Consider the following 26,105-nt stretch of genomic DNA (forward strand, 5'->3'; position numbering starts at 1 on the left):
TGAGTTGTTTCCTCTTTTTGGTTCTATGAATAATGTTGCTGTGAGCATTTGTGTATATATTTTGTATGTTTTCATTTCTCTCCTCAGTACACTTTGAATGGATGAAAGAAAAGTTTTGGCAACTCCCAAGGCTGTTGTGTAAAGTGACCAAGTCATTCATTTTATAGTGAGCTTTCCTTGGTTCGTCTAAGATTCACTGTCTCTCTCTTCTTGAGGTGCCTTACTGCAGTCCTCCCACAACTGAATAAATGATTTCTAACTCTCTAATCCAGGATCTAAAATGTCCACGGAGGCACAAAGAGTTGATGACAGTCCAAGCACTAGTGGAGGAAGTTCTGATGGAGACCAACGTGAAGGTGTCCAGCAAGAGCCAGAAAGACAACAGGTTCAGCCCAAGAAAAAGGAGGGAAAAATATCCAGCAAAACAGCTGCTAAATTGTCAACTAGTGCTAAAAGGTACCTCAATTATTGTAACCTCTTTGGTTTTAGTATCAGGTTATCATCTGAAGTTCTATCTTTCTCTTGCATTTAGTCCTTTATCTGGGATGTGGGCCATGAAGTTCATGGACTTTTCTTTCTTCTTCAGGATTACTTCTTTTTCATGGTTTTAACTGTATGCATTATGAACTTTTTGGTATTTAAAGTCAGTTAAACAGCATGGCAGATTTATAAAGTACATATCCATAGCGTGTGTGTGTGTGTGCGTGCGCGTGTGTGTGTGCCTGTGTGTGCGTGTGTGTGTGTTTATGTATTGTTAGGTGAGTATGTATAGGAAAATGCATGTAAAAGTGTGATGATTTGATTTATGGTTCCTTGACCATTAATATTTTATTCTGTTCAGTAGCAGAGAATAAAGGGTGGGGGGGTCCATTGAAATAGTTATTGGATGGTACTGTATTTCCTACTACTCCCTGTTAGTAAAGTGAGAAATGCAGGAGTTTAGTAACAAATGCATCTTGGTTTCATCATATTAGGCAGTGGTTCAGTCTTGATACAGATTTTCTTTTTCTCCAGAGAATAGCTAGATCTGGAAGGAAGATATTTGAGTGATTCCCTATTGCCACATCAATTGCTTATGATGATTGGCATGTCATTGGACTCAGCAGACAAATCTGCTCTAATATTGTTACGTTACAGAATATCTCTTGGTAAATAATTTAAAGGTGAATTGAATTTAGTAGAATCTTGCCTGGTCCTGTGATGTACTGTTCTTGTTTTAATACCTTTTTTATATCAAATAGGAAGTGTAAAGAAAAGCAGTCTAAATTTTAGGCATAGTGGAATGTCTGAATGTTGAATGGTAGCTTTATACTTTACTCGGTAGTATGAGTTAGGGGGAACCCATCCCAAAGATTATAAACCATGTGGGCTAGTGGACCTTGTTTCTCTCTGGCCTAGTCAGTCCACAGGATTGGGAAGAACCTTCTCAGGCCCCTGGCAGGACGTGACTTTCTAGGGAGAGGTGTTGGAGTGATGGTGCGCGGTGCGCAGCCCGCTCCAAGGGACTAGGGTACTCAGTTTCCCTTTTCCAGACGTGTGCTGATCCCTGACCTCTGTTGAAAGAGCTGTGTGACAGTCAGGTAGCCTTGAACTTTAAACCTTCGAGCCTCTATACGCGAATATGCCAGCATGGGGAAAGGGTTCAGTTTGTTTCTGTTGTCACACCACAAATCCAGGAGGCCTTAGCTGGTGGACCTGGTGGCAACACAAAATGCCCTGCTGTGGGGAAGTGGGAGTGGAGTTAGAGTGGATAAGGAAGGTGGGGATGGAGAAAATAGGGCATTTAGATGAAGGAAAGGAGGTGGGTGTGGGTGGGTAGGAGGTACTCAAGTACAGATTGTGGCCCATGTAAATGGAGAAACTCTAATCAGTCAGTGTCTGATTGGCTCATAATGGCAATTGGTATTACTGCACTGCTGAGAGTAAGAAGGGTCTTTTGAGTTGCTTCATGGCTGAAAAAAATCCCTCCTCTGACAGATATATTCTTGTGAATCTGTGGTTTTCAAACTGTGATTGATGACCTTCCTCTAGACGGTCTCTGGGTGGTTTATGGGACAGTGTCTGAAGTGACTTAGTCATTTACTATTTGTTTCAAATATAAAAATGCTGCTTCACTGCTAATTTTTTAAGTAAAAAAACCCCCAAAAAACCCAACACAAAAAACTTAATTCTTCCCTTTTCCTTTTCCCCAATTTAGTGAAGTTAATTTTGTTCCCCCCACCGTCTCTGCTTAAGTTCTAACAACTGAGGAAAACACTGGGACTCATGAGCACAGGGACTTAACATCTTTTTAATTCACCACAGTGCCTAATGTAATAGGGTCACGATAGTTTTTTACTGGCTGCCTTAGATCTTGAGTATGTTGTAAGAGTTGGATCTTCTGTGGAGGTTAGAGTCCCAGTACTAATGTGTTCAGAAGATCCAAGTTAGAGGCAGTTTCAAAATAAAATTCTAACTTGTTATTATTGATAAATGATTTTTATTCAGATGAGACGTCTTTTCCAAATAGTGTCCTTTTGTGAGCCAGAGTTAATCATCTGGATCCGGGTTTGATTCTAGGTTCTGGCATTTAGCCTCTCGGTGTTATTAGATGCATAATTTAACATTTCTAAACCTCAGCTTTATGTTCTGTAAAATGGGGATAATAACGGTCCCGTCCTCACAGCCAGTTAAAGTCTATAGTGATATCTCTCCAAGTCCATTTGATAAACTTTAGGAAAATGAGGTATATGGTAAACTCTGAGGACTTAACGCTGTTTGTTAAACTAGAAAAACTCAGATTTTTATAGTAACTCAAGAAAAGTACTTTGCACATAGATGTTCAATTGCATAAAATGTGCTATAATTGTAGAATTAATAATCAGGTGTAGAAACATGTTTTCTTGAAAAAAAGTTTCAGTTTTCAGGTATTACAGAAAAGTAATGTTGGATACAGAAAATATTAAATGGGAAATTTATTTACTTATTTGGCCGTGTTCCACGGCTTGTGGGATCTTAGTTCCCTGACCAGCGATAGAACCTGGGCCCCAGCAATGAAAGTGCAGAATCCTAACCACTGGACTGCCAGGGAATTCCTGGGAATTTTATTTAAACTATGGTAAAAATTAATTTCTGTCATTCTCAGAGTTAAGTGGGAGATTTTAGTTACTTCTTTGATGCATTTTTGCTCCTCTTTGTTTTTTTTTTTTTTTTTTTTTCAGATGAGAGATTACTTTAATTATTAAAATGTTTAAAAGTCCATTATAACAGACGTACAATTTCATACCCTAAGTTTTCCCTCCTATTTCTAACTGTCCTCTTGTAACTCAATAATTAACACTCTTTTGATTATTGTTTTATATTATTCCCCCATGTGATCAAAAACCAAGGCATGCTGTAGGCAAAACTGTGGAGTCGATGGATTTCACTTCTGTTCATTTTCTTCCTACCCTCCCATCCCTTTGCTGAGGCTGTTTTTCTTTCTTTCACTTATAGAGAATCAAAATCTTTTCTGATCATAAAGACTGTAGCATGACACAGTCATCAGATCTGGGCTTCAATCTTGCCTGGGCTTCTGGACTGGTCTTGGGACTTTGAGTAAAGTTCTTAGGGAGCTATAATAATAGTAATGATCTCAATGCTGCAATAAGAGTTAGAGGAAATAATATATGTAGAGTGTTTAGCACACTGCCTTGCACACAGTTAGTACTCACCTGTTTTTTTGCTCTTTCGTTTTGTGAACATGAATAAAAGTGTGATTATAATTGCCCTCAGTAGTTTCAGTGGGAAGGATGAGTAGTGGAGAAGAGTGACACATAACTGGAATCAGTTTACTTCTTTTCGGGACTCACTGTTTTATTTGTATTAAGCTCTGAGTTAAATCATGCTTCTTGCTTCTATCCCTCACAACTGAAATGACACAGTTCTTTATTTCTCTCATTTCTAAAATTGCTAGCAATGTTTTGGCCAGGTAAAGCATTTGCGCATATATGAGAGAGGGTTTTTTTCACAACAGGGAATCTTCCACAACCTTCTAGGACTGTAGTAGGCAGTCTGCTTCTGTGTTCCCTCAGGGCATTTATCAAATAGAAGATAGTGTTTGATTTGTTGACTGCCTCCTTTCCACTACACTATAAACTCCTCAAGAGCAGAAACGATAACTTTATTTCTGAATTGCAAATTCCCAGCAGAGTGTTTGGTACATATTTCATATTCAACAAATATTTATTGAATAAGTGAATAATAATATAATAAATACCACAATAGCCTCTTATCTTTGTCCTGTGTACCACGTCTCCAAAAGTCTATTTATATGAATCTGATCACTCAACAATTCAACTGTTACTGAGAGCCTGCTGTTAGCAAGGATACATTTGTGATGCACTGAAAGACACAGGGATGAAGAAGACATGGTCTGACCTGAAGAAAGTGACAAGTGATAAGTTCAAGGATCATATTCTTTCTCTGGTCAAAATTTTCAGTGGCTCCCTGTTGCTCATAGGATAAAGTCCAAACTCTTTGGTATGATATTCAAGGCCTTTTATAGGCTGACCCTAACTTTTTTTCCATCACTATCATCTATTGCTCTTCCAACCATATGGTAGTGGTTTTTAGTTCCATCTACCCAGCACCCTTCCTAACAGATTTCCTGTCAGGCTGTGGTGACTGGTTGAGAGGTTGGATCATGCTCTTCTTGATAGCTCTTCTTGATCTAATTTTTCTGCATGAAAACATTCTTCCTTTTGCTTAAAAGAGCTAGAATGCTCACCCAGTGATACATGAAAATCCTCCTTTTCAACTGATTGGCTTCCTTACTGCTTTCTGCATATGGCTGCTATTTCTGCTGGTACTTTTATTCAATTACTCCTTTGGAAGTCCCTCTTCTTAGTATATAGGAATGCCAGAGATTTCTGTGCATTAATTTTGTATCCTGCTACTTTACCAAATTCATTGATTAGCTCTAGTAGTTTTCTGGTAGCATCTTTAGGATTCTCTATGTATAGTATCATGTCATCTGCAAACAGTGACAGCTTTACTTCTTCTTTTCCGATTTGGATTCCTTTTATTTCCTTTTCTTCTCTGATTGCTGTGGCTAAAACTTCCAAAACTATGTTGAATAAGAGTGGTGAGAGTGGGCAACCTTGTCTTGTTCCTGACCTTAGTGGAAATGCTTTCAGTTTTTCGCCATTGAGGATGATGTTGGCTGTGGGCTTGTCATATACGGCCTTTATTATATTGAGGAAAGTTCCCTCTACACCTACTTTCTGCAGGGTTTTTATCATAAATGGGTGTTGAATTTTGTCAAAAGCTTTCTCTGCATCTATTGAGATGATCATATGGTTTTTCTCCTTCAATTTGTTAATATGGTTAATCACATTGATAGATTTGCGTATATTGAAGAATCCTTGCATTCCTGGAATAAACCCCACTTGATCATGGTGTATGATCCTTTTAATGTGCTGTTGGATTCTGTTTGCTAGTATTTTGTTGAGGATTTTTGCATCTATGTTCATCAGTGATATTGGCCTGTAGTTTTCTTTCTTTGTGACATCCTTGTCTGGTTTTGGTATCAAGGTGATGGTGGCCTCGTAGAATGAGTTTGGGAGTGTTCCTCCCTCTGCTATATTTTGGAAGAGTTTGAGAAGAATAGGTGTTAGCTCTTCTCTAAATTTTGCTCCTCTTTGGCTTGAATTTGTTTCTTAAAAAATTGGCATGCTCTTATCACGGCCTGTTCTCTCGATAACATCTGTATCACTCTTGGTATATTTGCTATACCTCTAATTATATTTGTTTTGTATATATATATTTGTCTTATTTGTAGTTGGACTATGCCTGAAGTAACAAATTTTGATGATTTCATTAAATGGACTAGTCAATTCAATAAAACATCTATTTTTAGCTCTTCATTGAATTGACTGTACTGTCAATGTGAATTTTTAAAAATGTTTATTTATCTATTTATTTATTTGGTTGCACCGGGTCTCAGTTTTGGCAGGTGGGCTCCTTGGTTGCGGCTCACGGGCTCCTTAGTTGTGGCATGCGAACTCTCAGTTGCGGTATGCATATGGGATCTAGTTCCCTGACCAGGGATGGAACCCGGGCCCCCTGCGTTGGGAGCTCCGAGTCTTAACCACTGCGCCACCAGGGGAGTCCCTGTAAATGTGAATTTTAAATCACATTTATTGCATACTACCTTTGTTCAGAGTGGACATTGTGATTTTACTGGATACAATATAATACTGTCCTAGGGATGATACTTAGCTTTAGACTCTAAATTTTTGTTAGGTTGAAAGGTTGATTTCAGTGTACGTGTATTCCAGTGTGAACTTTTATTATATGGGTTCATCTAAGTTTGTTTTCCACATAAGAATGAAGTAATACTCTTTATAGATAATCTTTCATAACTATTATATTTTCTTGATTCTGAATGTGCATTTAAAAACTTTTTAACGTTCCTGAAATCAGGATGCTTCTTACAGTTGATGCACACAATCATTAATTTAGGGTGTCTTAAAAATCAATGGTCTTTTGGATTCACAGGTACGTGGTATGTATCACCATTCAGAATTAAACTCTAGGTTTATTACTTGCAATGGCTCTGTGTTTTCTGGGTTACTTCAGAGACTACTTTGAGATTTTAAAAATTTTAGTAATTAGTTGCATGATGTTTTCTTCTTGAGAATGAGTTCATTTTGGAAGGTTTTGAGGAATGCGGACGGTAGGGGAATATAGAAAGTCATCTAAGTGAATGAAGGTTTTTTAAAATAATAACTGTTAAGCAAACACCTTTGTGAATCCCCATGTCATATATTCATGTCCTGCTTGGCCCTGAATAAGTTACTGAATTTTCTTTAGCCTAAAATATGTTTGTGTTTTAAACATGTCAATACCTATACACCCCTTCATTTTTCTGAACCATAAGTCCAATATGTTGGTGTTAAAATGAATGTTTCATATTGCCTTCATTTTTGTGTCGTTTTGGTACCGTTTTCTCCAGTCAAGGCTGAATGAATCATGATTGTGGCCCCCATCCTCCACTCCCCTTTCTTTTTAGCAGAAATACTCTTAACCATTCCTGGAACATTTAAGGTATTGGGTGAAGTCTTACAAACTGAAATTTAGTCTGTATTTTGTTTCTGACTTGACTCCGTAACCACGTGCAGTTACTGACTTCTGTATCATAGCGACTAAGGAAGTGGCACTGCTGGACAGAAATTCGAGGTAGGCGATTGTCTAGTTGATTTATGTCTCAAGAAAGAATTTTGTCTTAAAAGTTCTGATAAGAGAGAGGAGAGGTCTTTTTGTTTATTTGACTTAGCACGATAATTGCTTGTCTTTTCACCTTACCAGTGTACAGTTACTAACCTTAGTTTCCTAAATGGGGACTGATAAAACGGTAATACTTAGAAAATGCTGTGAGATTTATTTAAATCACTTTTAATAGCCTAAGATCATCATGTAAAAGGTACACGGTAAGTGTGAATTATTGATACTTTTTCATTTTTCGTCACCCTAAGGGACTGTGCCTGAAACAGCTGCCTTCCTTACCCCACGTGTCAAGACTGAGAAACTTAATACATACCATGATTACAACTTTTGAGATAGAATTGAATTGCTGTTATTGAAAACAGCAGGACATCTTGCAACCGTTTAAATAGCAATTCTTCGTATAATCTTTTCTGTCAGGAGACATACAGCCATTCTTTGGTAGCAGTGGCTCCAAATATATTATAGTATATTGACTCACTGCTCAGAATTGTCAGGTTTATCAATTGCAAGTTTATAAATTGCTTTTTGTATTGAATAATTAGATTTAGAATTATAGATATCTGGAGATATCTATAAAGTTCCATTATAGAATTGTGTGACAAAATTATAACATCAATTTTTTAAACCAAAAGGGACAGTATAAGGATAAAGCAGGATGAATTATTTGAAGATCTCAAAGAAGTTCTTTTATGTTAAAAATAGTTTTCTTTGACAGTTTAAACATACTCTTTTGAATGCCTGTTCTTTTGGTCCTCTTATTTTAAAAACGAAAGTATAGTGCTTCCCTGGTGGCGCAGTGGTTGAGAGTCCACCTGCGGAGGCAGGGGACACAGGTTCGTGCCCCGGTCCGGGAAGATCCCACATGCCGCAGAGCGGCTGGGCCCATGAGCCATGGCCGCTGAGCCTGCGCGTCCAGAGCCTGTGCTCCGCAACGGGAGAGGCCACAACAGTGAGAGGCCCGCGTACCGCAAAAATAAATAATAAATAAATAAAATAAAGAATAAAAAATAAAAACGAAAGTATATAAATGTGTATACACACACACTTATATAGGTATGTGCGTATATATATATGTGTATATATCAGAATCACTTTACTGTACACTTGAAACTAACACAATATTGTAAATCAACTGTACTTAAATAGAAAAATTTTATGAAAGTTATTCATGTTTCTGGTAACAGATTAAACAGCACAGAGACATTTTTAATGAAAAGCAACCGTTTTCTGTTGAAACACTCTCCCTGTCCCAGTTGCATTCCTTTAGCTGTCTCTGGTTTGTCCTGCTACTGGTTTTCTGCACAGCCCTAAGTCATATGCATATACCTACTTGTTGAATTGTTAACTTAAATAATATCTTTTGTCTCCTTGCTATGAAATTTGAGGATTTAGCTTGTTCACCTGCTTTCTTATTTTTCCCCTCCTCCCTGTTAATGATAGTTATATTTAAAAGAAAGAGTATTGGTTGTCTTTCTAAACTAAATAATATAGTTAAGCCACTATTTCTTATTCCCTCACATTTCAACAGTATTCCTTGGTTCCCTAGTTTGTGAAGTGGGGATATTAGTACCTTTGTTCTTCTTTCCATCTACTCACACCCCCCCATCCACTTTTTGTTGGTTTCTATTAGCTACACCCAATTTCACATCTTCAAGGTTAGTAACGTTTTCATTGTGTAGTGCAGCTACAACCTGTCTTCTGCGCTTTATCTGTAAGTAAAAGGCCAATAAACTGTCTGTACGTTTACCTAAATATTTAGTGCCAGACCAGACACGGTGTTAGGATTAGATTTCCTCTAAGTCCAATGTTATGATCTCAGGGCTCCCCAGTGAGTCATAGCATTTAGGTGAAATAGGTCAAATCTTTCTGTTTTATCCCTTAATATCTGTTACGTGATTAAAATTATTTTACGTTTTAGTTTCCTTCCTGTTCGATCTATGATTTTCTTAGGCAGAAAATGTAATCTCTTCTGGGATTTCTGACTTTCTCCCCGCTCCCCAAATAGTAGGTCTTTTTTAATCTTTATGTACTCCGCAGTCCCCTCTTGACCATCTCAGCCTGTTTGATCTACACCCATCTGCTTTGTCTTCCAGAAATACACTGAAATTTCTCCTCCTTTGGTGACCACCCCCTTCTCTTTGCTGTTTATTCCTTTTTGCGCTTTCTGTATCTCCACCTGCTCCCCGCCCCCCATTACCATGGGGTCCTGAAGGAGTGGGAGGTGAATGCATGTGTTCTCAGTTTGCTGTCTTTAACCTGGACTTACCCGTTTTGTTTTCAAGTGCCTGTTTTATTTACGTTTTTGTGTGAAATCCACGAAGGGTGGTCTCCTATATCATATCTTTGAGATTTCTCTTATTTAATTCTGGGCCATGTGTACTTTAAATGCATATAAACACATCACAGAGTCCATATTAGAAGGAAATCATATGTTCTAACGATAAGAGGTCATGGAATTTGTCCTAGTTAGAACCTCTTCATTTTATAGGAGAGAAAATTGAGGCCTAAAGAGAGGGAGCAGGTGTGAAGCAGTCTTTTTGCCCAAGAATCCTCAATTAATGGGATAGCAGAATTAATAGGTTTTTTGGCTTTAAATTTGTTAGGCTGGCTCTGCTTCATAATGCCTCCCCAACCCTGAGTCACATGGCTTAGAGAAGCGACCATTATATCTGGACCATGCGCTTCATTTGGGAGGTTGGTGGCAGTCCTTCTGGGGCATTTGCTTCCGTTGGTTGTCTTGAAAAAGGCACAGAATGAGCTTCCGTTGGTTGTCTTGAAAAAGGCACAGAATGAGACTTTGAGAATAAATGTCTTTGTTAAAATTCTTATTTTTTTATGGTGCTTTTAGTCACCTGTCATTACCAAAAGAGCAGGCATCCAGCAGTTAGTGAATCTCATATTTTAAAACCAAGGCAGAGGAGAAGAAATGGTTTTGAGAATTTAAAAAAATCAGGCTTAACAAAGCCTACTTTTTAATAATACATGAATGATAGAAGGTTGCTAAGTATACTCTTAGAAAACAGTGTAGCACTGTTAGCCTTTGTATATGTATAGGGGGTTAGGTGCAGTTAAAAATAAAAGATGAAAATAACTCACGAGGGCAAAAACAGGTTTTTAAAATAAAAGTTCTTTTTTTTCCCCTTTTGCACAAAGCTCATGCAGTTACATTAAAATGAAGGAATTCTAGTAAGGCTTATTGAAACTTGAAAGCCTCAACTTGCTCCAACCTAGAGGCTTCAGGGAATAATGCCATTTATACTTTGATAGCGGTTTTGGGTGTTAGAATGAGATCGTGGTAATCCTTTCTTCACCAGTTGATTGGCTCAGTCAGGATGCTTGGATTCAACTTAATATGATCATTTTTCCATCCTATATGGGATGTTCTAGTACAGATCAGAAGTTGGAATGATCCATAAATAGTGTGGCAAACGTTTCCAATTTAAACTAGAAATTTTGGTCAGTGTTAGTGGTGGCTTAATGAAGTTTTCATTGAACTCATAGTGTTGCTAACACAGGCTGCAAGCACCGATGGTGGCCAGTCTCGTTACTCTTTGTAGGAGCATTGTCAAAACTGTGGCAGAAATTACTACTTTGTTGGTATTGTATATGATGATTTATACGGTATTAGTATTTCAAATTAAAAGCACACAAACGGGAAATACTAGTGTAAAAGTATAATTTTAATGAAATATTAAAGGAGTGAAGACATTTTAATGTAACTTTCTTTGTCTTTATTTTGAAGAATTCAGAAGGAACTTGCAGAAATTACGTTGGACCCGCCTCCCAACTGTAGGTAAGTACTTAACGGATTTTTATTTATTTGTATCTTTTGCGGAAGAGGTAGTTGAACTGTTGGTCTGATGCGCAACTATTGTTGTTGTAGCCTGATTAGTTAGTAGAAACATCATTGTGGTTTGGACTTTAATGACTGTGGAAGACAGTGGTGGTGGTTGTCTCTGCAGAAATGGGATATTCCGCAAGTACGTTTGCAGTGGTAGAGTGGCGTCACCAAAAAACAGAGTAACGCAATAACAATAAGGTAGTGAAATTATAGGGTAACAAACACAGTCACCTTTTAGTGAAAGAGGCGTGAGGGTTTTAAATGACTTCTTCGATGGTGCAATAACAGCGTGGCTAAAATGTTTGCTATTTGATAATTATTCAATAGTTATCCTGTTGGAAATTGATTTTTAAAAGTGCTGGAACGTTAAACAGTGTTCTTCATGGTTTACATTACTTCTTGTCGTCATGGCTTGTGACTAAGTCAGAACGGGTGATTGGAGGCAGGTTGAGTTTAGAACGCTCTCTCCTTTATGACCACACACCCTCAACTTTCTGGTCTGAGTTTACTTATAGGAAGTTAAAGTGCTTGCCCAGAAATGATTAATGACGTGCAGGTACGTAGTGGAAAGAGGAGAGAAGCTATCTCCCACCTTAAACAGTATCTTGCATCTGGTGCCGTAGTTGCAAGACGGCTGTTTGGCTGTTTTAAGACAGACAATTCTTTCTGTTTTGATGTGAACTCAGTGTTGAAACCAGGCCAGCGTGGAGTTTTTGTCGTTTAAATTGGTGGTGGTGTGCATCAGAGGTGAGAGGGCAGGTTTCCAATATTGAGTGCGTTGTTGGGTATGATTTCTGATTTCACTGATTTTGTTCTTATATGAAAGCAAAGATAGCAACTATGGTTGTTAGTGAAAGTGAAAGTTTTGCAGATGGCTCTGTGGCTAGTTGACAGCTATTTTGTGTAGGAAAAATTCTAATAAGACTTAATGTTTGTGGTGAATTTAATATGGTTCTTTACATGAGAGTCATATATAGTATATAAACTTGCAATAATAACATTTGAAGAAAGTTTCACTCAGCTAGAACAAATGATTCTTTGTTAGGAAAAACTTTAATAGTAAGACTTTTTTTGTCACACTTAAGACTATGTTACATCAAAGCTGTTTCAGATGACAGATCATTGTTTAGGCTTTGGTGGCCAATTTGTGTAAAGCGGATTTATTTGTGGAAAAACTTCAGTTTGAATTAAACTAAAATCCCTTGTTTCTTATGGTAATATTTGTTTCAATGGTTTGAATCATTTTTTTTTAATAAACTGTGTTTTACCTCATATATTATTTTTGTTACCTTTTTACAAACAACTGAACTGGTAAATATGTGAACGTAGTTTATACACTTATTTGCTTAAATTTTGACAACAGATTCTTGGCAAAATAAACTAATTGCTTTGTTTTGATGAGCTTGTTTAAGGCTCACTTTTGATAAATGAAATCCACATATAATATGTGATGATTAGACTGTTTGCAACTTTACTATCATATATTATTTTCTAATGCATTAGTCTAATTTAGTCTTGACTTACTACAAATAATAATTTAACTTAGATTAAACCAATATATTGTTAACATGCATGAAAACTGAAGAGTCTGTGAAAGGAATTACATAATGGTTATTATTACTTAAATAAACTGAAATAATTGAACCATAGTTCTATTTAACGTAAAAAAAAAAGCTTAACTATGGTGTCATCTGAAATTTACTTTTTCATTGAGCCTTAGTTAAAGTATCATTACTGGTTACGTAAGCAAAATATATGTAATAGTTTTACATTTAAAAATGTAGCTGTCACACATAATAAGCCCCTCAGACAATCTCAGGAAAGACACCTACTTAGTTTTATTTTCCCCCCATTTTTATTGAGATATTGACATAGAACATTGTAGGAAAGATACCTTGTTTGGTTGATTTGCTGGCTTTCGGAAATTTGCAGTGAAATCCTTTTAACCACGTGCAGGTTGGGTAACTAAATTTGCTTCAGAAGCAAGGACTATTGGTGAAGTGTCTTCAGCTCCTTGTATTGGCCCCCATGTAGTTGATTGGACTGATCACGCAGACCCTGAGATCACGCCCACCTTCCTGTTTGTGGTGCTCCCCCTGGCAAAGGATCCGCTGTGCTGGGGCTGCTGGAAAGTGGGGATTACCCCCAGGTTCCCCGCGTGCTTGCACCGCTTCACTTACACGTTCATGTGGTTGTATTAAGTGGATTGCTGTGGCCTTTGGAGTTTGGGTGTCAAATATTTGATTGTGCTTTATAGTAAATCTGCCCATCTATATTTCACTGAGAATGTAGTCACTATCTTCAGAAAGAGAAGGTAGAACAGTTTTGGTTGGGCATGTTTTTGGCACAAGGTTAACAGTGCTCTTGTGGTTGATTTTTTAAAAGTGCTGTGCTGTCTTCACGTGTGTCCTACTGACTCTAATGAATTAGTTTATAGAAGTGTAGTAATTAAAGCCATCTGCCTGATAGAGTCAGAATCCCCGGTCGCCTACGTATTCCCTTTGTGTGTTACACTTCCTGGGACACGTGCCTCTCACAGCCCTGCTTTTTGGTGGCTTGGGTACTTGTTAACTCACTGTCGCGGGTAAAGATAACGTGTGGGGAAGCATCGGTGTGTTCAGGCAATCCGAATGGAGAAGGATTTTATCTGTTAGCTGCCTCGGTGAGGGTGGGTGTGTGTCACCTTCCACTTGGAGTGTGGTTTATTCTTATTTTCTGGAACTTAAGAGGCTCGTACAGCCCAGTTCTGTGTGTATGTCAGGTTAGAGGTGGGACTTCTGAGTCTCAGTGCATCTCTTATGTGATGTCCGGGTAAGCAATTCTTGGATTTGTATTGCGGGAACTAGCATGTGTTTATCCTCTACTGCAGTATTGTTTAAGTTGTTTTTTTTTTTTTTCTTCAGGTTTTGAACAAACAGTCTTTTAAAAGAGCATGCACAAAACATTTTGACAATAAGTTACATTATTTCTTCTTATAGGAAACACCTGCCTATACATTTTTTGGTTTTCTTTTCACTTTTTTTTTATCGTCTTTGAGGTAAAAATGCAATAATACTGTTGTTTTTTTTTTACTGCGTAAAATTAATTCTTTTTTCATATTGTAATATTAGAATTAATGTTTAACAACAAAACTTTATGATATATCTAAGAAGACAGTTGTTCATAAAATCATAAGGTCTGTAGGGCTGTGGGCATAGAAAATTGTACATAATTTGTGTGAAATTTGGTTATATACGTAGAGTAATCTCTGTAAATAGTAGAATGTATTTTGCTTAATCTTATTTTTTTAAGATAAATTCATTTATTTTTTGGCTGCTTTGGGTCTTTGTTCCTGCACGCTGGCTTTCTCTAGCTGCGGCGAGTGGGGGCTACTCTTCATGGCGGTGCGCAGGCTTCTCATTGTGGTGGCTTCTCTTGTTGCGGAGCACGGGCTCTAGGCGCACAGGCTTCAGTAGTTGTGGCACACGGGCTCAGTAGTTGTGGCGCATGGCCTTAGTTACTCCGTGGTATGTGGGATCTTTCCAGACCAGGGCTCGAACCTGTGTCCCGTGCATTGGCAGGCGGATTCGTAACCACTGCGCCACCAGGGAAATCCTTACTCTCATTTATGATTGATATCATAATTGACCCATGACATTTGCAGGGGCTCTCTCCTGAGACTGCTGCAGATCCATAAATGTTTTGGTACCGCCAGCTGAGTTGGAGGTGCTGGGCTGTTGGCTAGAGTTGCTCACGACCTCAGTGCCCTGCACACCAGCTTAGCTTGTAGATGACTAAGTTGTGACTTTCAGGACTCTTCACAGTTGTCAAAAACACAGATTTTAAATCTGTAAATGTGTTAGTGTTTTCATTTATATTTTCCTGAGGTTAGTGGAAAACTGGCAGCTAGCTAGAAAAATTTCTGCATTAAAATAAAAATTTCTGTCATCCTAAGGATAACCTGTTTCTCTTTATTGCAGAGAAAAGCTAAGTTCAAATTCTGTTATGATCTGATACTGCCCAAGTTTATATTAGCTTTATGAGCATGGAGCTGACAGAGATCCTTATTACTTCTTGCAAGTAGAGACTGTGGTAAAAATGATCCGTTTGGATTTGACTTTTGATTTACTAATTGAGCACATAAAAGGAGGAGATACTAAAAAAGAGGATGTAATTCAGTTATATTAGCAGTTTTTACTCTTATTGTTATGTTTCAATTATCTACTCACTGAACACAGGCTCTCCTTTATTTTTTAATTGTAACAGCTTTATTGAGATGTGTAATTTACAGTATAAAATTCAGTGGCTTTTAGTGTCTTCACAGTCTTACATCCATCACAATCGGTTTCACATTTTGGCTGCCCCAGAAAGATAACACCGCACCTTTTAGCAGTCACCCCTTTCCCATTCCCTCTCAATTTTGCCGCCACCCAGCCCTAGGCAACCATCAGTCTACTTTCTGTCACCGTAGATTTGCCGTCTGGACATTTCATATAAACGGAATCATACAGTATGTGGCCTTTTGTGACTGGCTTCTTTCACGAAGCATCATGTTTTCAAGGTTCATCCATGTTGTAGTGCCATCAGTACTTTATTTATGTCTCTGAATAATATTCCATTGTGAGGATATACTACATTTTATCTGTCTGTTCATCGGTTGATGGATGTTCGGATTGTTTCCACTTTTTTGTTATTGTGAATAATGCTGCTCTGAACATTTGTGTAAAGGGTTTTGTGTGGACATTTGTTTTCATTTCTCTTGGATATATATACCCAGGAGTAGAATTGCTGGGTCATATAGTGACTGTGTTTAACCCTTTGGGGAACTGCCAGACTGTATTCCAGAGTGGCTGCACCATTTTACCTTCCTCCCAGCAGTGTCTCAAAGTTCCAGTTTCTCCATAGCCTCAGCAGTTGTTACTTTCTGTCTTTTAATGATAGCCGTCCTAGCAGGTGTGAAGTATATAGTATGTCATTGTGGTCTTGATTTGCATTTTACCCTCTGTTGAATAATGATGATGACGACCATCTTTTCACATGCTTATAGGACATTTTTATATCTTCTTTGGAGAAATGTCTGTTCAAATTCTTTGGCCATTTTTAAGTTGAGTTTTGTCTTTTTGTTGTTGAGTTGTGTTATTTATTTTGAATACAGGTCTCGTATCAGATGTATGGTTTGCAGATATTTTCTTTCGTTCTGTGGATAGTGTTTGCACTTCCTTGATAGTTACTTTTGAAGCATACAAGTTTCAAGTTTTGATGAAGTCCAACTTATCTACTTCTTCTTTCGTTACTTTGCGCGTTTGGCGTTATTTCTATGAAATCATCGCCTAATCCAGGACTAAGAAGATATACGCCTACAGTTTTCTAGTAAGAGTTTTTTTTTAGTTTTAGCTTTTATATTTTGATCTCTGATCCATTTTGTATATGGTGTGAGGTAGAGGTCCAGCTTCATTGTTTTCCTTGTGGATATCCCAGTTATCCCTGCACCATTGCTGCAAAGACCATTTTCCCCATTGAATTGGCTTCATATCCTTGTTGAAAAATCAATGGATCGTATGTGTGAAGGTTTATTTCTGAACTCTCAATTTTATTCCACTGATCTATGTCTATCTATCCTTCTGCCAGTACCGCAGTCTCGATGACTGTATCTTTGTAGTAAGTTTTGAATCAGAAACTGTAAGTCGTCTCATTTACTTTTCACTGTTTTAACTCATTAGTTAAGGCATTGCTAGAATAGAGGAGGCCATGACTGGACATAAACCTTACCAATGTCTCACCTTCCTGTTGATGAGAGGCACTTATTAGAGGAAAATGTATTTTCCAGATCCTAGTAACTGAAACAGTATGTAGGAAAACTGTGTGTGTGTGTTAACATTTTTCAAAACTATATTACAGAACAGGAAAGCATTGAGATAGAAATTGGGGTTAGTGTCTGTATAAGGTGTGATCTCTACAAAGAGCCAGCAATGTGAAAATTGAATTATTGTCACTAATTGTTTTTCTTTTTTTGGTTACTGTAGTAATATTTATGTAGCAGTTTGTAGCTTTTAAAGGATTTTCATATATGATGCAATTTAGTCTTTTCTGTGAGGCTCCTGGGATTAAATAATTTGCCCAGGGTTGCACAACTAGAAATGATTGATTTGGATTTGAACCCAGGTTTTCTGATCTTTCATCCTTTATTTTCCAACATGTGTGAGTAGATAGAGAAATACATTAAAAATTACATTTGTGGCTAGCTATTTGTGCTTCGGTTAAGAGGGAAAAAAAGAAAAAAATCAACATGAGAGGCAATCCAAAGTATCATTTGTACTGTGCTTGATTTATATTTCTGAATTCCGTGAAACAAGATTTAGTTGGAACATTTTGAAAAGTAATTATGTGAGTGTAGTGATTTCTATAACATTCCCTTGTGTGTGTGTTTGTATGGGTGTATATGTTCGTGTTATGTTATTATTACCAGCACTGGTCCAGGTAAAGGATTTCTTTACATTTGACAGTTCCTAGTTTGTTTTTCCCTGTTACTCAGCCTGATTCTAGGTCATGTTCCCCTACTCTTCAGTATTTACTGAGGGCTTAATATTAGATCTGTGGTAGGACAAGTATAGCCTGCAAGAAGATATGCTGATGCAGTTCCTAATCCTACAGAGTTGGTTACAACTAACTGGGAGATAAGACATGAAATGCTTAAAGAACCAAGACCAGGAAAATGATGGTACTGTTGGCAAGAACTGCCAATATCTATGGGCTCTGCAAATCTTAAAATTGATCATGCTTCCCCTCTTTACTTTGGTTGCTCTGAAACTGTGAGCCTTATTTATTCTTCGATTTTAGTATTTAACTGCATTTTGTGTAGAAACCTCAACTCTGGTTGTATTTTATTTTCTTACTCTTTTTATTCCCCCTTATATCTTCTCTTCATTTTATACTTTTCTACCACATACATTTTTTTAAAGCCATCTCAGACTCTTTCTGGAGCAAGGAAGATTATTAGTAAATAAATAGTATGAATAACTGCAAAGTGATGTAAATGTGTATTGGTTAGCAGAATGCTGTAGTGCGTCTTTTTTTTTTTTTTTGCGTTACACGGGCCTCTCACTGTTGTGGCCTCTCCCGTTGCGGAGCACAGGCTCCGGACACGCAGGCTCAGTGGCCATGGCTCACGGGCCCAGCCGCTCTGCGGCATGTGGGACCTTCCCGGACCGGGGCATGAACCCGTGTCCCTGCATTGGCAGGCGGACTCTCAACCACTGCGCCACCAGGGAAACCCCAAAATCTTATTTTTTAACATCTGCCTTTAACCATAGATTTTTAAAATGTTTACTTCATAATAAAAGAAAATGTTGAGTGGTAAAGTGAGTGTTGTGCCCGTTATTTGTGGTCTCTGATTTTTTTTATTTTTTCTAATCTTTCTTGCCTTAAGAATGGTATAAGAATGTGTCTGAAGAAACATGCATTAAATGATTACACAGGGATTATATTTTATAATAGCAACAGAACATTTTGTCACTTATTTTAGGTTGCCCAGTTTTATAACTGGTTATTATTTCAGATTTATTACTTAAGCACTTTAGATAGAAAGTGTTATATTACTCTCTAGCATGTAATATTTTAATTCCCATAGCTGTTTTACCTTTTAAGATGTCCTGAAAACTATTCTTTAGTGCACCCAAAGCATTTTTTTACAGTGATTATTACATTCATTGGCTTAAATATCTTTTATCAGCTAAGCATTATTGCAAATAACAAGCAAAACTTTGCTAATATTTTTTATGTTAAGAACAATGTAAATTTTGATTTTTAAGCTTAACATTACTAAAGTTTGCTTTCTGACTGTACTTTTGGTAAATGTTCATTTAGAACTGTTTATTTAGAATATCTGTATACTTTAGGTTAGGGACTTAATGGGATGCCTTTAAAGGTATAACAAATTCCATATTTGTGTGGAAGCAGCATATTATTCTAAAATGTGTCATGCAGTCAGGTAAAGCCAGAGCTAAAATTGACTTTCTAGTCAAGTACATAACAGGTAGACTCGCTCCCTCCATTCTTCCCCTGTAGAATAGGAAGCCTAGCAATAATTTCAGACCACTGAAAGGAGAGGTAGTGCCCTCCTGCCAGAGCTGAGGTTTCTGCTTTAATTCCTGCTATTCCAGCCATGTGGGATCCACCACTCCCCGCTCCTACACCCCATTGCTGTCAGGCCTCCTGATACTACAGCTCTTTTACCTAACTTACCCACTTGGTTGAGAGCTCTTTCTTTCTTTTTTTTTTTTTGCGGGACGCGGGCCTCTCACTGCTGTGGCCTCTCCCGTTGCGGAGCACAGGCTCCGGACGCGCAGGCTCAGCGGCCATGGCTCACGGGCCCAGCTGCTCCGCGGCACATGGGATCTTCCCGGACCGGGGCACGAACCCGTGTCCCCTGCATCGGCAGGCGGGCTCTCAACTACTGTGCCACCAGGGAAGCCCGAGAGCTCTTTCTGTAATCTCTACATTTCAAATCTTAGCATTCATCTGAGGTTCAGTGTACCTATGAGTGAATAAATACAGTTGCTTATACTAGAAAGCTGACGTCTGTTGAATGCTGCCAGCGTTTGAGGCCGTGTACTGCCTGCTGTAATTAACCAGCATTATCTCACTTAATTGTCATAACTCTCCATGAGGTAGATACTAGTTTTAGACAGTATTTTATAGGTGGGAAGATGGGCTCAGACAGGTTAAATGACTTGTTCAAGGTCACACAGCAAGTAAGTGGCAAAACTAGGATTTCAGCCTTGGTGTTTCTGACGTTAAGAGACCAAGGGTTTTGGGTCTTTGCTGTGCTGTCTTCTGTTTGCAAAATAGACATAGGTGAATCAGTCTAGAACAGCACTGCCCCATAGAACTTTCTCTTATGATGGAAGTGTTCTGTATCTGTCATCCAGTGCAGTGGCTATTTAGCACTTGAAAGGTGGCTAATCCAACTGAGTAAATTAATTTCTAATTTTACTTAATTTTACTTAATTTAAATTTAGGTAATCATATATGACCAGTGACTACTGTGTCACATAGTTACAGTCCTAGAAAAATAAACACTTCTCAAGCTTAAATTTATGCTTAACTTCAATTTCAGGTAATGTTAAACTACAAGGTCATTTTGACCTTTTTAAGGGCCCTTGTAGCTATGTATTCATTTGTCTTCCCCCTCCCTTCCTACCGGCCACCATTATAGTCTAACAGCCAGGGACCCCTAACTAACTTATTTTTTAGAGCATTACACGTAATGCCCTTAATTAAGTAAAAGACCCTTGTAAATATTAAAAAGTATTGGTTAAATATTTAATTTTTACTTTTTAACAAAACGAAAGTGGTATTGAAAGCATTGTTTTAATTTATTTTTAGTAAGTATTTATTTATTTATGGCTGCGCTGGGTCTTAGTTGTGGCATGCAGCCTTCTTAGTTGTGGCATGCATGTGGTATCTAGTTCCCCGACCAGGGATTGAACCCGGGCCCCATGCATTGGTAGCACAGAGTCTTACCCACTGGACCACCAGGGGAGTTCCTGAAAGCATTCAGGATACATAGAATGCTTTAGATAGACTCATAGGATATTGAAGCAGGAAAGCTTCTGGTCTGGCACTTTCTCCAGCCCAGAGAGAAAACAGCACTTCTCCAGTTTCATGACAAAGCCAGGTCCAGCATTCAGCTCTGATAGGTCAGTGTGCTGCTTATTGCATTGACAGAATGGATATGTTTTATACACTTAGAAAATCTAGATACAACTAACTTTGTGTCCACCTAGAGGGGTGGGATAAAGAGCGTGGGAGGGAGACGCAAGAGGGAGGAGATATGGGGATGTATGTATACGTTCAGCTGATTCACTTTGTTATACAGCAGAAACTCACACACCATTGTAAAGCAATTATACTCCAATAAAGATGTTAAAAAAAATATGAACCTCAAAAAAAACCCAAACATAAACAAGGAGACTTGGGAATTCCTATCCATGATCACAGAGTACATTTGAAAGGAGTTGGAGTTACCTTGTCTAGTGGAGTGGGGGGTCATCATAGCTGTGTTTAACTGTTTTCAGAGCCATCCCGTGGAAGAGAGATTCATCTGACTCTGCGTGGTTTCAGGGTGGAGAACTAGCAGTGCCGTGTTAAATTAGAAGGAAACTATTTTCTTCTTGATAAAAAGGCTTCGTCTTCATTCAGAGCTGTCCAGAGAAATAATGGACGGCTTCAGGAGGTAGTTAGTGTGTGCCCTGTCTGTGGAGGGATTGAAAATGACCCTGTTTGCTCATTTCAGAGGGATTTTCAGGTGTCAGATGCAAGGTAGTACTAGGATGGTATTTCCCAGCTGCTGGACTCCAGACAGATGAAGTATAATTTATCAGCTTTGTCTTCCTCATCATGGATTGTGACTCATTTTTTCTCTCTCCTTTGCCTTCTTGGAGCCTGTGGCATGTCATTTGTATAGTTTATTGGCCTGGCTATTTTATTTAAAACAGCCAGTTTATTTGTTATCAGTTCCATATATGAATTAGTCAGTGAGGCTTTTATTTCCTTTTCTATTTATAACTTTCAAATTTATAAGAAAAGGATAATACATGAAGAACATGTGGAAATAAGAGCCTGGTGTGGGGTTTAGAGACATTAACTAATGTGCAGTAATTTCATCGGCCCCAGATTATGACATGTTATTTCATAAACTCCACTTATATGACATAGTGAAGAAATAAAAATTTTAGTGTTATTCAAATGCCAATATAAATTGACAATCATCTAATGCAAATCTTTTGACTATTCATTTGGCCAGTAAACATACCTTCAAGTCTATCAAACTATGTAACACATTGTTTGGAATTCTCATGGTTTCCCCCTCCTCCCTTTGGTCCTGGAAAAAATATTTGCATCCTTAGAAATTGAATAAACGTTAATGAAGAAAATTTATATTTTATTTGGTATGTGTTTTTTCTGACATAATTTTTCCATGAGCTAAGCATCTTAGAATTAAAAGAAAATTCAGACTTTCAAAGATTTCAAATGACAGACTATACTAAAGAAGCTACTGCTGCTCTTTACACGTTCATGTGGATTGCTGTTTTATTTATGATCTTATTAAGTGATATTTATGTTAAAACTTTTGTCCAGTCTTGTGGAAAGATGGCTGTCATGTCTGTAGGCTGGGGCAAAATTCTGTGGCCTAATGTGTGGGAACAGAATGTTCTGGGACCTGCATACAAGTGATGAACTGGAAGAAGGTGACAGATTCAGCGCAGGTGTTGGAGGGAGACCCTTTTCTGCAGCCAGGGCAGAGTTTCTGAAGAGTGGCAGCACTGCTTATTGCTTTAGGCAGTGGACATTCTGGCGTTAGGCTCAAGATAGCAGGCGGTGCAGCCCAACACGTGCAGTCTTTGGATTCCAGGTGTCCAGGGGGTGAGGAAGGGGGTCTGCCGCAGGGGGACTAGGGCTAGCCTGACCCTGCTGGGGCCGGGACAGTGGTCTAGAATCTGAGAAAGTAGAATAAGGGTTTGGGAGTCAGGCCTTCTTAACTAAGGTAGGGTGGGATTGGCTAGGAGGACTCTCAGTTCTTTCTGTGTTGCCCGTCATATTCTGCAGTGTAAGAGAAAGGATTTGTCTTCTTAGCCAAGCCTTCATGTATCACAGCTTGGTTCATAAATGATGTGGAACAGTGTTATGATACTGCTTTCAAACAGCTGGGATTTGAGGTGGGGGAAAGGAAGGACAAATTTTAAGAGGGGGCAAAGAAATTAAATTTACAGTCCTGTTGCATTGGTGTCAAATCCTTTAGAAATTTTTAGAGTTCATAGAATAGATGCATTGAAACAAAACCTTGTGCATTTTGCTTTAAATTTGAGTTAGGTATAAGGCACTTTTTGCACTACGTAAGTGGCCTGGGCTGTCTCTAAGTGGCTTTAGTTATTGCAGTACCAAAAAAACCTCATTATAAGTTAGCTTTGCCTAAAAGGTAAAATGAACCCCAAAGATAACGTTAGAAGAAGCCTCCAGTATTTGTGTAGCAGACCTAGTCTGTTCTTAATTATATGCATTAATGGGAAATTAATAACTTCCTATGTTACATAAGGTGAAACGTATTTCACAACCATGGAATGTGAATTATAGATGGTATCTGAATAATATGACGGACAAAGTGTTTTAAGTAATAAATGTAGGGTAGTCTCCCCAAATATGTAAATATAGGTGATAAAACGTTCAGTAAGTATTTATCAAGATGATCACATGGTAGCTATCTAAAATTCTTTCTCCTTCTCCAAATTATGTACGGGCCAGATGTGTCCAACTTTCAAGCAGGGGAAAACTGTTAACAGTTCTTCCAGTTTTTGAGCTCACCAGAGGTGTGGGGTAGTGGGTTGGCTGCTGACAGAGAAATAGAGTTGTGCATGGTTTCTGACATCATCGTTCTCCATGCTTGAAACATTTGGTTATTCCCCTGCTTGCCATCATTTTAGGAAGTTAGGGGTCTGGACTGGGACATGACCAAATTGAGTGTAGCTGTGTCATCAGCCAGCAGGGGACTCCTGACTGTGGATTTTGGAGACGGTAAATTTTGGTTGAGCAGATTTTCCCTCTTCTGTGTGGAAGGTAGTCAGAGATGGATGTTCAGTTGGACACATACATGTAAATGCACCCAGTGACCTTCAGCTCCGCCGTGGTCAGGCCCATCAGCTAGGGATCCAGCTGGGGAGTTTTGACTGATCTACGAAGTGGAGAGTATATTTGAGTAAGCACACATGTCTAGGTAGGAGATCAGGCAGGCTTACATGGATATTTATGTGCTTACAACATTACCTTTATAACATAGGCATAGTCAAGGACTTTTGGGATTGATGCCCTGTAGTCTGCTGGAGGCTTGGGAAGGAGCCGGCCTACTGACGTACTGATCCCCACGGCTTAGGATAAGTGTCTCAGTTTCTAAGTGCTTATTGGAATCTGGGTAGGAGAGAGCAGAAATGCATTTTGCCACATTGTTGAGGAGTACGAATTTGTCAGAGGGATAAGAATAACCATCATGTTTGATAAAGCAGCTGGTCAGAGATTACTAGGGAAGCCTTTGAATAGGCTCAGGATGGTATTGGGGTCTGAGAAACAGCAAAATAAAATTACATTTTTGAGTAAGAATGTGTAAGGTGCTGTTGTATTCAGAAAATAACTATTACTAGGTTAAGTGAACAATAAAATAAGCTGAGTAGGGTGTATTTTGAGATTAATATTGGTAGTCGTTTAACACTAAACACATGTTTCCTAGGAGCCTGTTGTGTGGTCAGCACTGCGCTGGGTCTCGGGATGCAATTACAAACCAGACAGTGGGTCTCCAGCCCCTGGGGCGCTTAGGCTTCAGCTGTGAGGTCAGACTGGGACTTAGATTTAAGAATCCGGAACTACCTCACGGGGAGGGGGCAGTGAGCAGATAAAACACTTGCGATGAAGACGACAAACGGGATGAATTTTAGGGTGGGGACCTACTTGTACTTTGGGTTTGGAAGGCTTTTCTAAGGAGGTGACCTCGAAACTGAGCGCCCCATGGAGCAGAGGCGTGGTGGCCCCCCGGCTGTCGACCTGTGCCGAGAGTCTAAAGCGCGCGGAGGCTTGGTGTCTGGGCTGGGAGGGGTCCGGTGTGGCTGGGTTCTGGGGACTGTGGAGCTTGCCTGGGGCTGCTGTGCCACAAGGTCAAGTGCAGGGTGAGGCCGGGCCGGCTCTAGCAGGGTTCGGCTTTCATGCAGATTGATCTGGCTGCGGGCTGGAGGGGCCTGTAGGCTGCGAGAGGATGGTATTCTGGATGAGGGTGGCGGCAGCGGAGAGGGAAGGAGGGTAAAGTGAGGTGTGTCTCTTGAAGGAGAATTGACAGGGCTTGCTGCTGGATCGATGGCAGAGCTGGGGGGATGTTACAGGAAAGGGAGCAGTCAGGTTGGGTTTGGGTCTGGTGGGGAAAGGGTGCTGCCTATTCTTGGATGGGGAAGGTTTGCGGAGGGAAGCGGATCAGGAGTCCTGTTGGGCTGTGTCAACTGGGGAATGTCTGCGAGACATCCAAACGGAGATGTGAGACAGGCAGCTGAACATGAGTTGGAGTCCCGGAGAGCTGGAAATATCAAGAGAGGTGTCGTAATCAAGATATTTAAGTCCACAGGAATTGATGCATTTCTGTATGGAAAGGGTATGGGAGAGGAAGCGGACCCAAGACTAGGCCCTCTGAAAGCATAGCATCTGGAGATGGGTAAAGGAGAAGGGGCCGTGAAGGAGGCCTAAGGAGCTGGCCCTCCAGGGAGCAGGGGGAAAGCCAGCAGAGAGGGTTCTCTGAAGCCAAGAAGGAAGGGCAGAGTACTCAGTCCTTGGTGAGTGGGTCTGAAATTGATCATGAATGAAATTTTTAAGTGAATGAAAAGTGGAGTAAGGTCATAATTCCTCTCCCCACCAGGAAAGTAATAAGTGAATAAAGACTCTCAAGCTACACTGAGATTTCAAGAGTAATTTATTGTGTAATTTTTCAAGATTATTCGTATTACCTATTCAACCAGACTCCATAGCGGGGCTCAAGAGGGAAGGCTTTCCCCATGGGAAGCACGGTACTGCCCGTGGGAATGTTGGCCAGTCAGGCTCAGGGGCCAGCTGAATTAGGAACACTTTGGAGAACTTGCAGCCCGGCTGTGACCATGGACTGACCACAGCCGGCTGTGCGTGTGTCGTTATTTATTGCCTTCCTCTTAATCTCGTGTGCTTCTCACTAGAAAAGAAGTCACCGCTGACTGCATGTCAGTTTGTGTGCATCTGCTTCCCGTTCTCTTGGAACACACAGCCGAGTGCTCTTCACTTCTGTCACTGAGAGAGAGCTGTCAGGGATGTAGTACTTGGAGAACAGCTAAGGCTGCTTTTAGAGCCAGGGTTGGCTCAGGTGTACTTGCGGACATTTCCTGTGGGTGTGTGGCTTGCCTGTCTCTCTGTCACCGTTCCTGCCTGTGTCCGAGTGTGAAGAGGCCAAATAGCAATAGCAGAGCCGGAAAGCCTTTCCCTA

The 26,105-nt window shown here is 39.3% G+C and overlaps 1 protein-coding gene across 1 annotated transcript in view; it reads left to right on the plus strand.

Annotated features, from left to right (window-relative positions):
• Window positions 1–275: 275 nt before the first annotated feature.
• LOC103071535 (ubiquitin-conjugating enzyme E2 E2) overlaps window positions 276–26,105 on the plus strand; it is a 357,534-nt gene continuing 331,704 nt past the window's right edge. The window contains exons 1-2 of the mRNA XM_007468056.1: window positions 276–456; window positions 10,991–11,041. Coding sequence (XP_007468118.1) covers window positions 281–456; window positions 10,991–11,041 — 227 coding nt within the window. The 5' untranslated portion in view covers window positions 276–280. The remainder of the gene's footprint in view (window positions 457–10,990; window positions 11,042–26,105) is intronic.

The sequence above is a fragment of the Lipotes vexillifer genome, unplaced genomic scaffold (genome assembly GCF_000442215.2).
Source record: "Lipotes vexillifer unplaced genomic scaffold, Lipotes_vexillifer_v1.1 scaffold937, whole genome shotgun sequence".
NCBI lineage: Eukaryota > Metazoa > Chordata > Mammalia > Artiodactyla > Lipotidae > Lipotes > Lipotes vexillifer.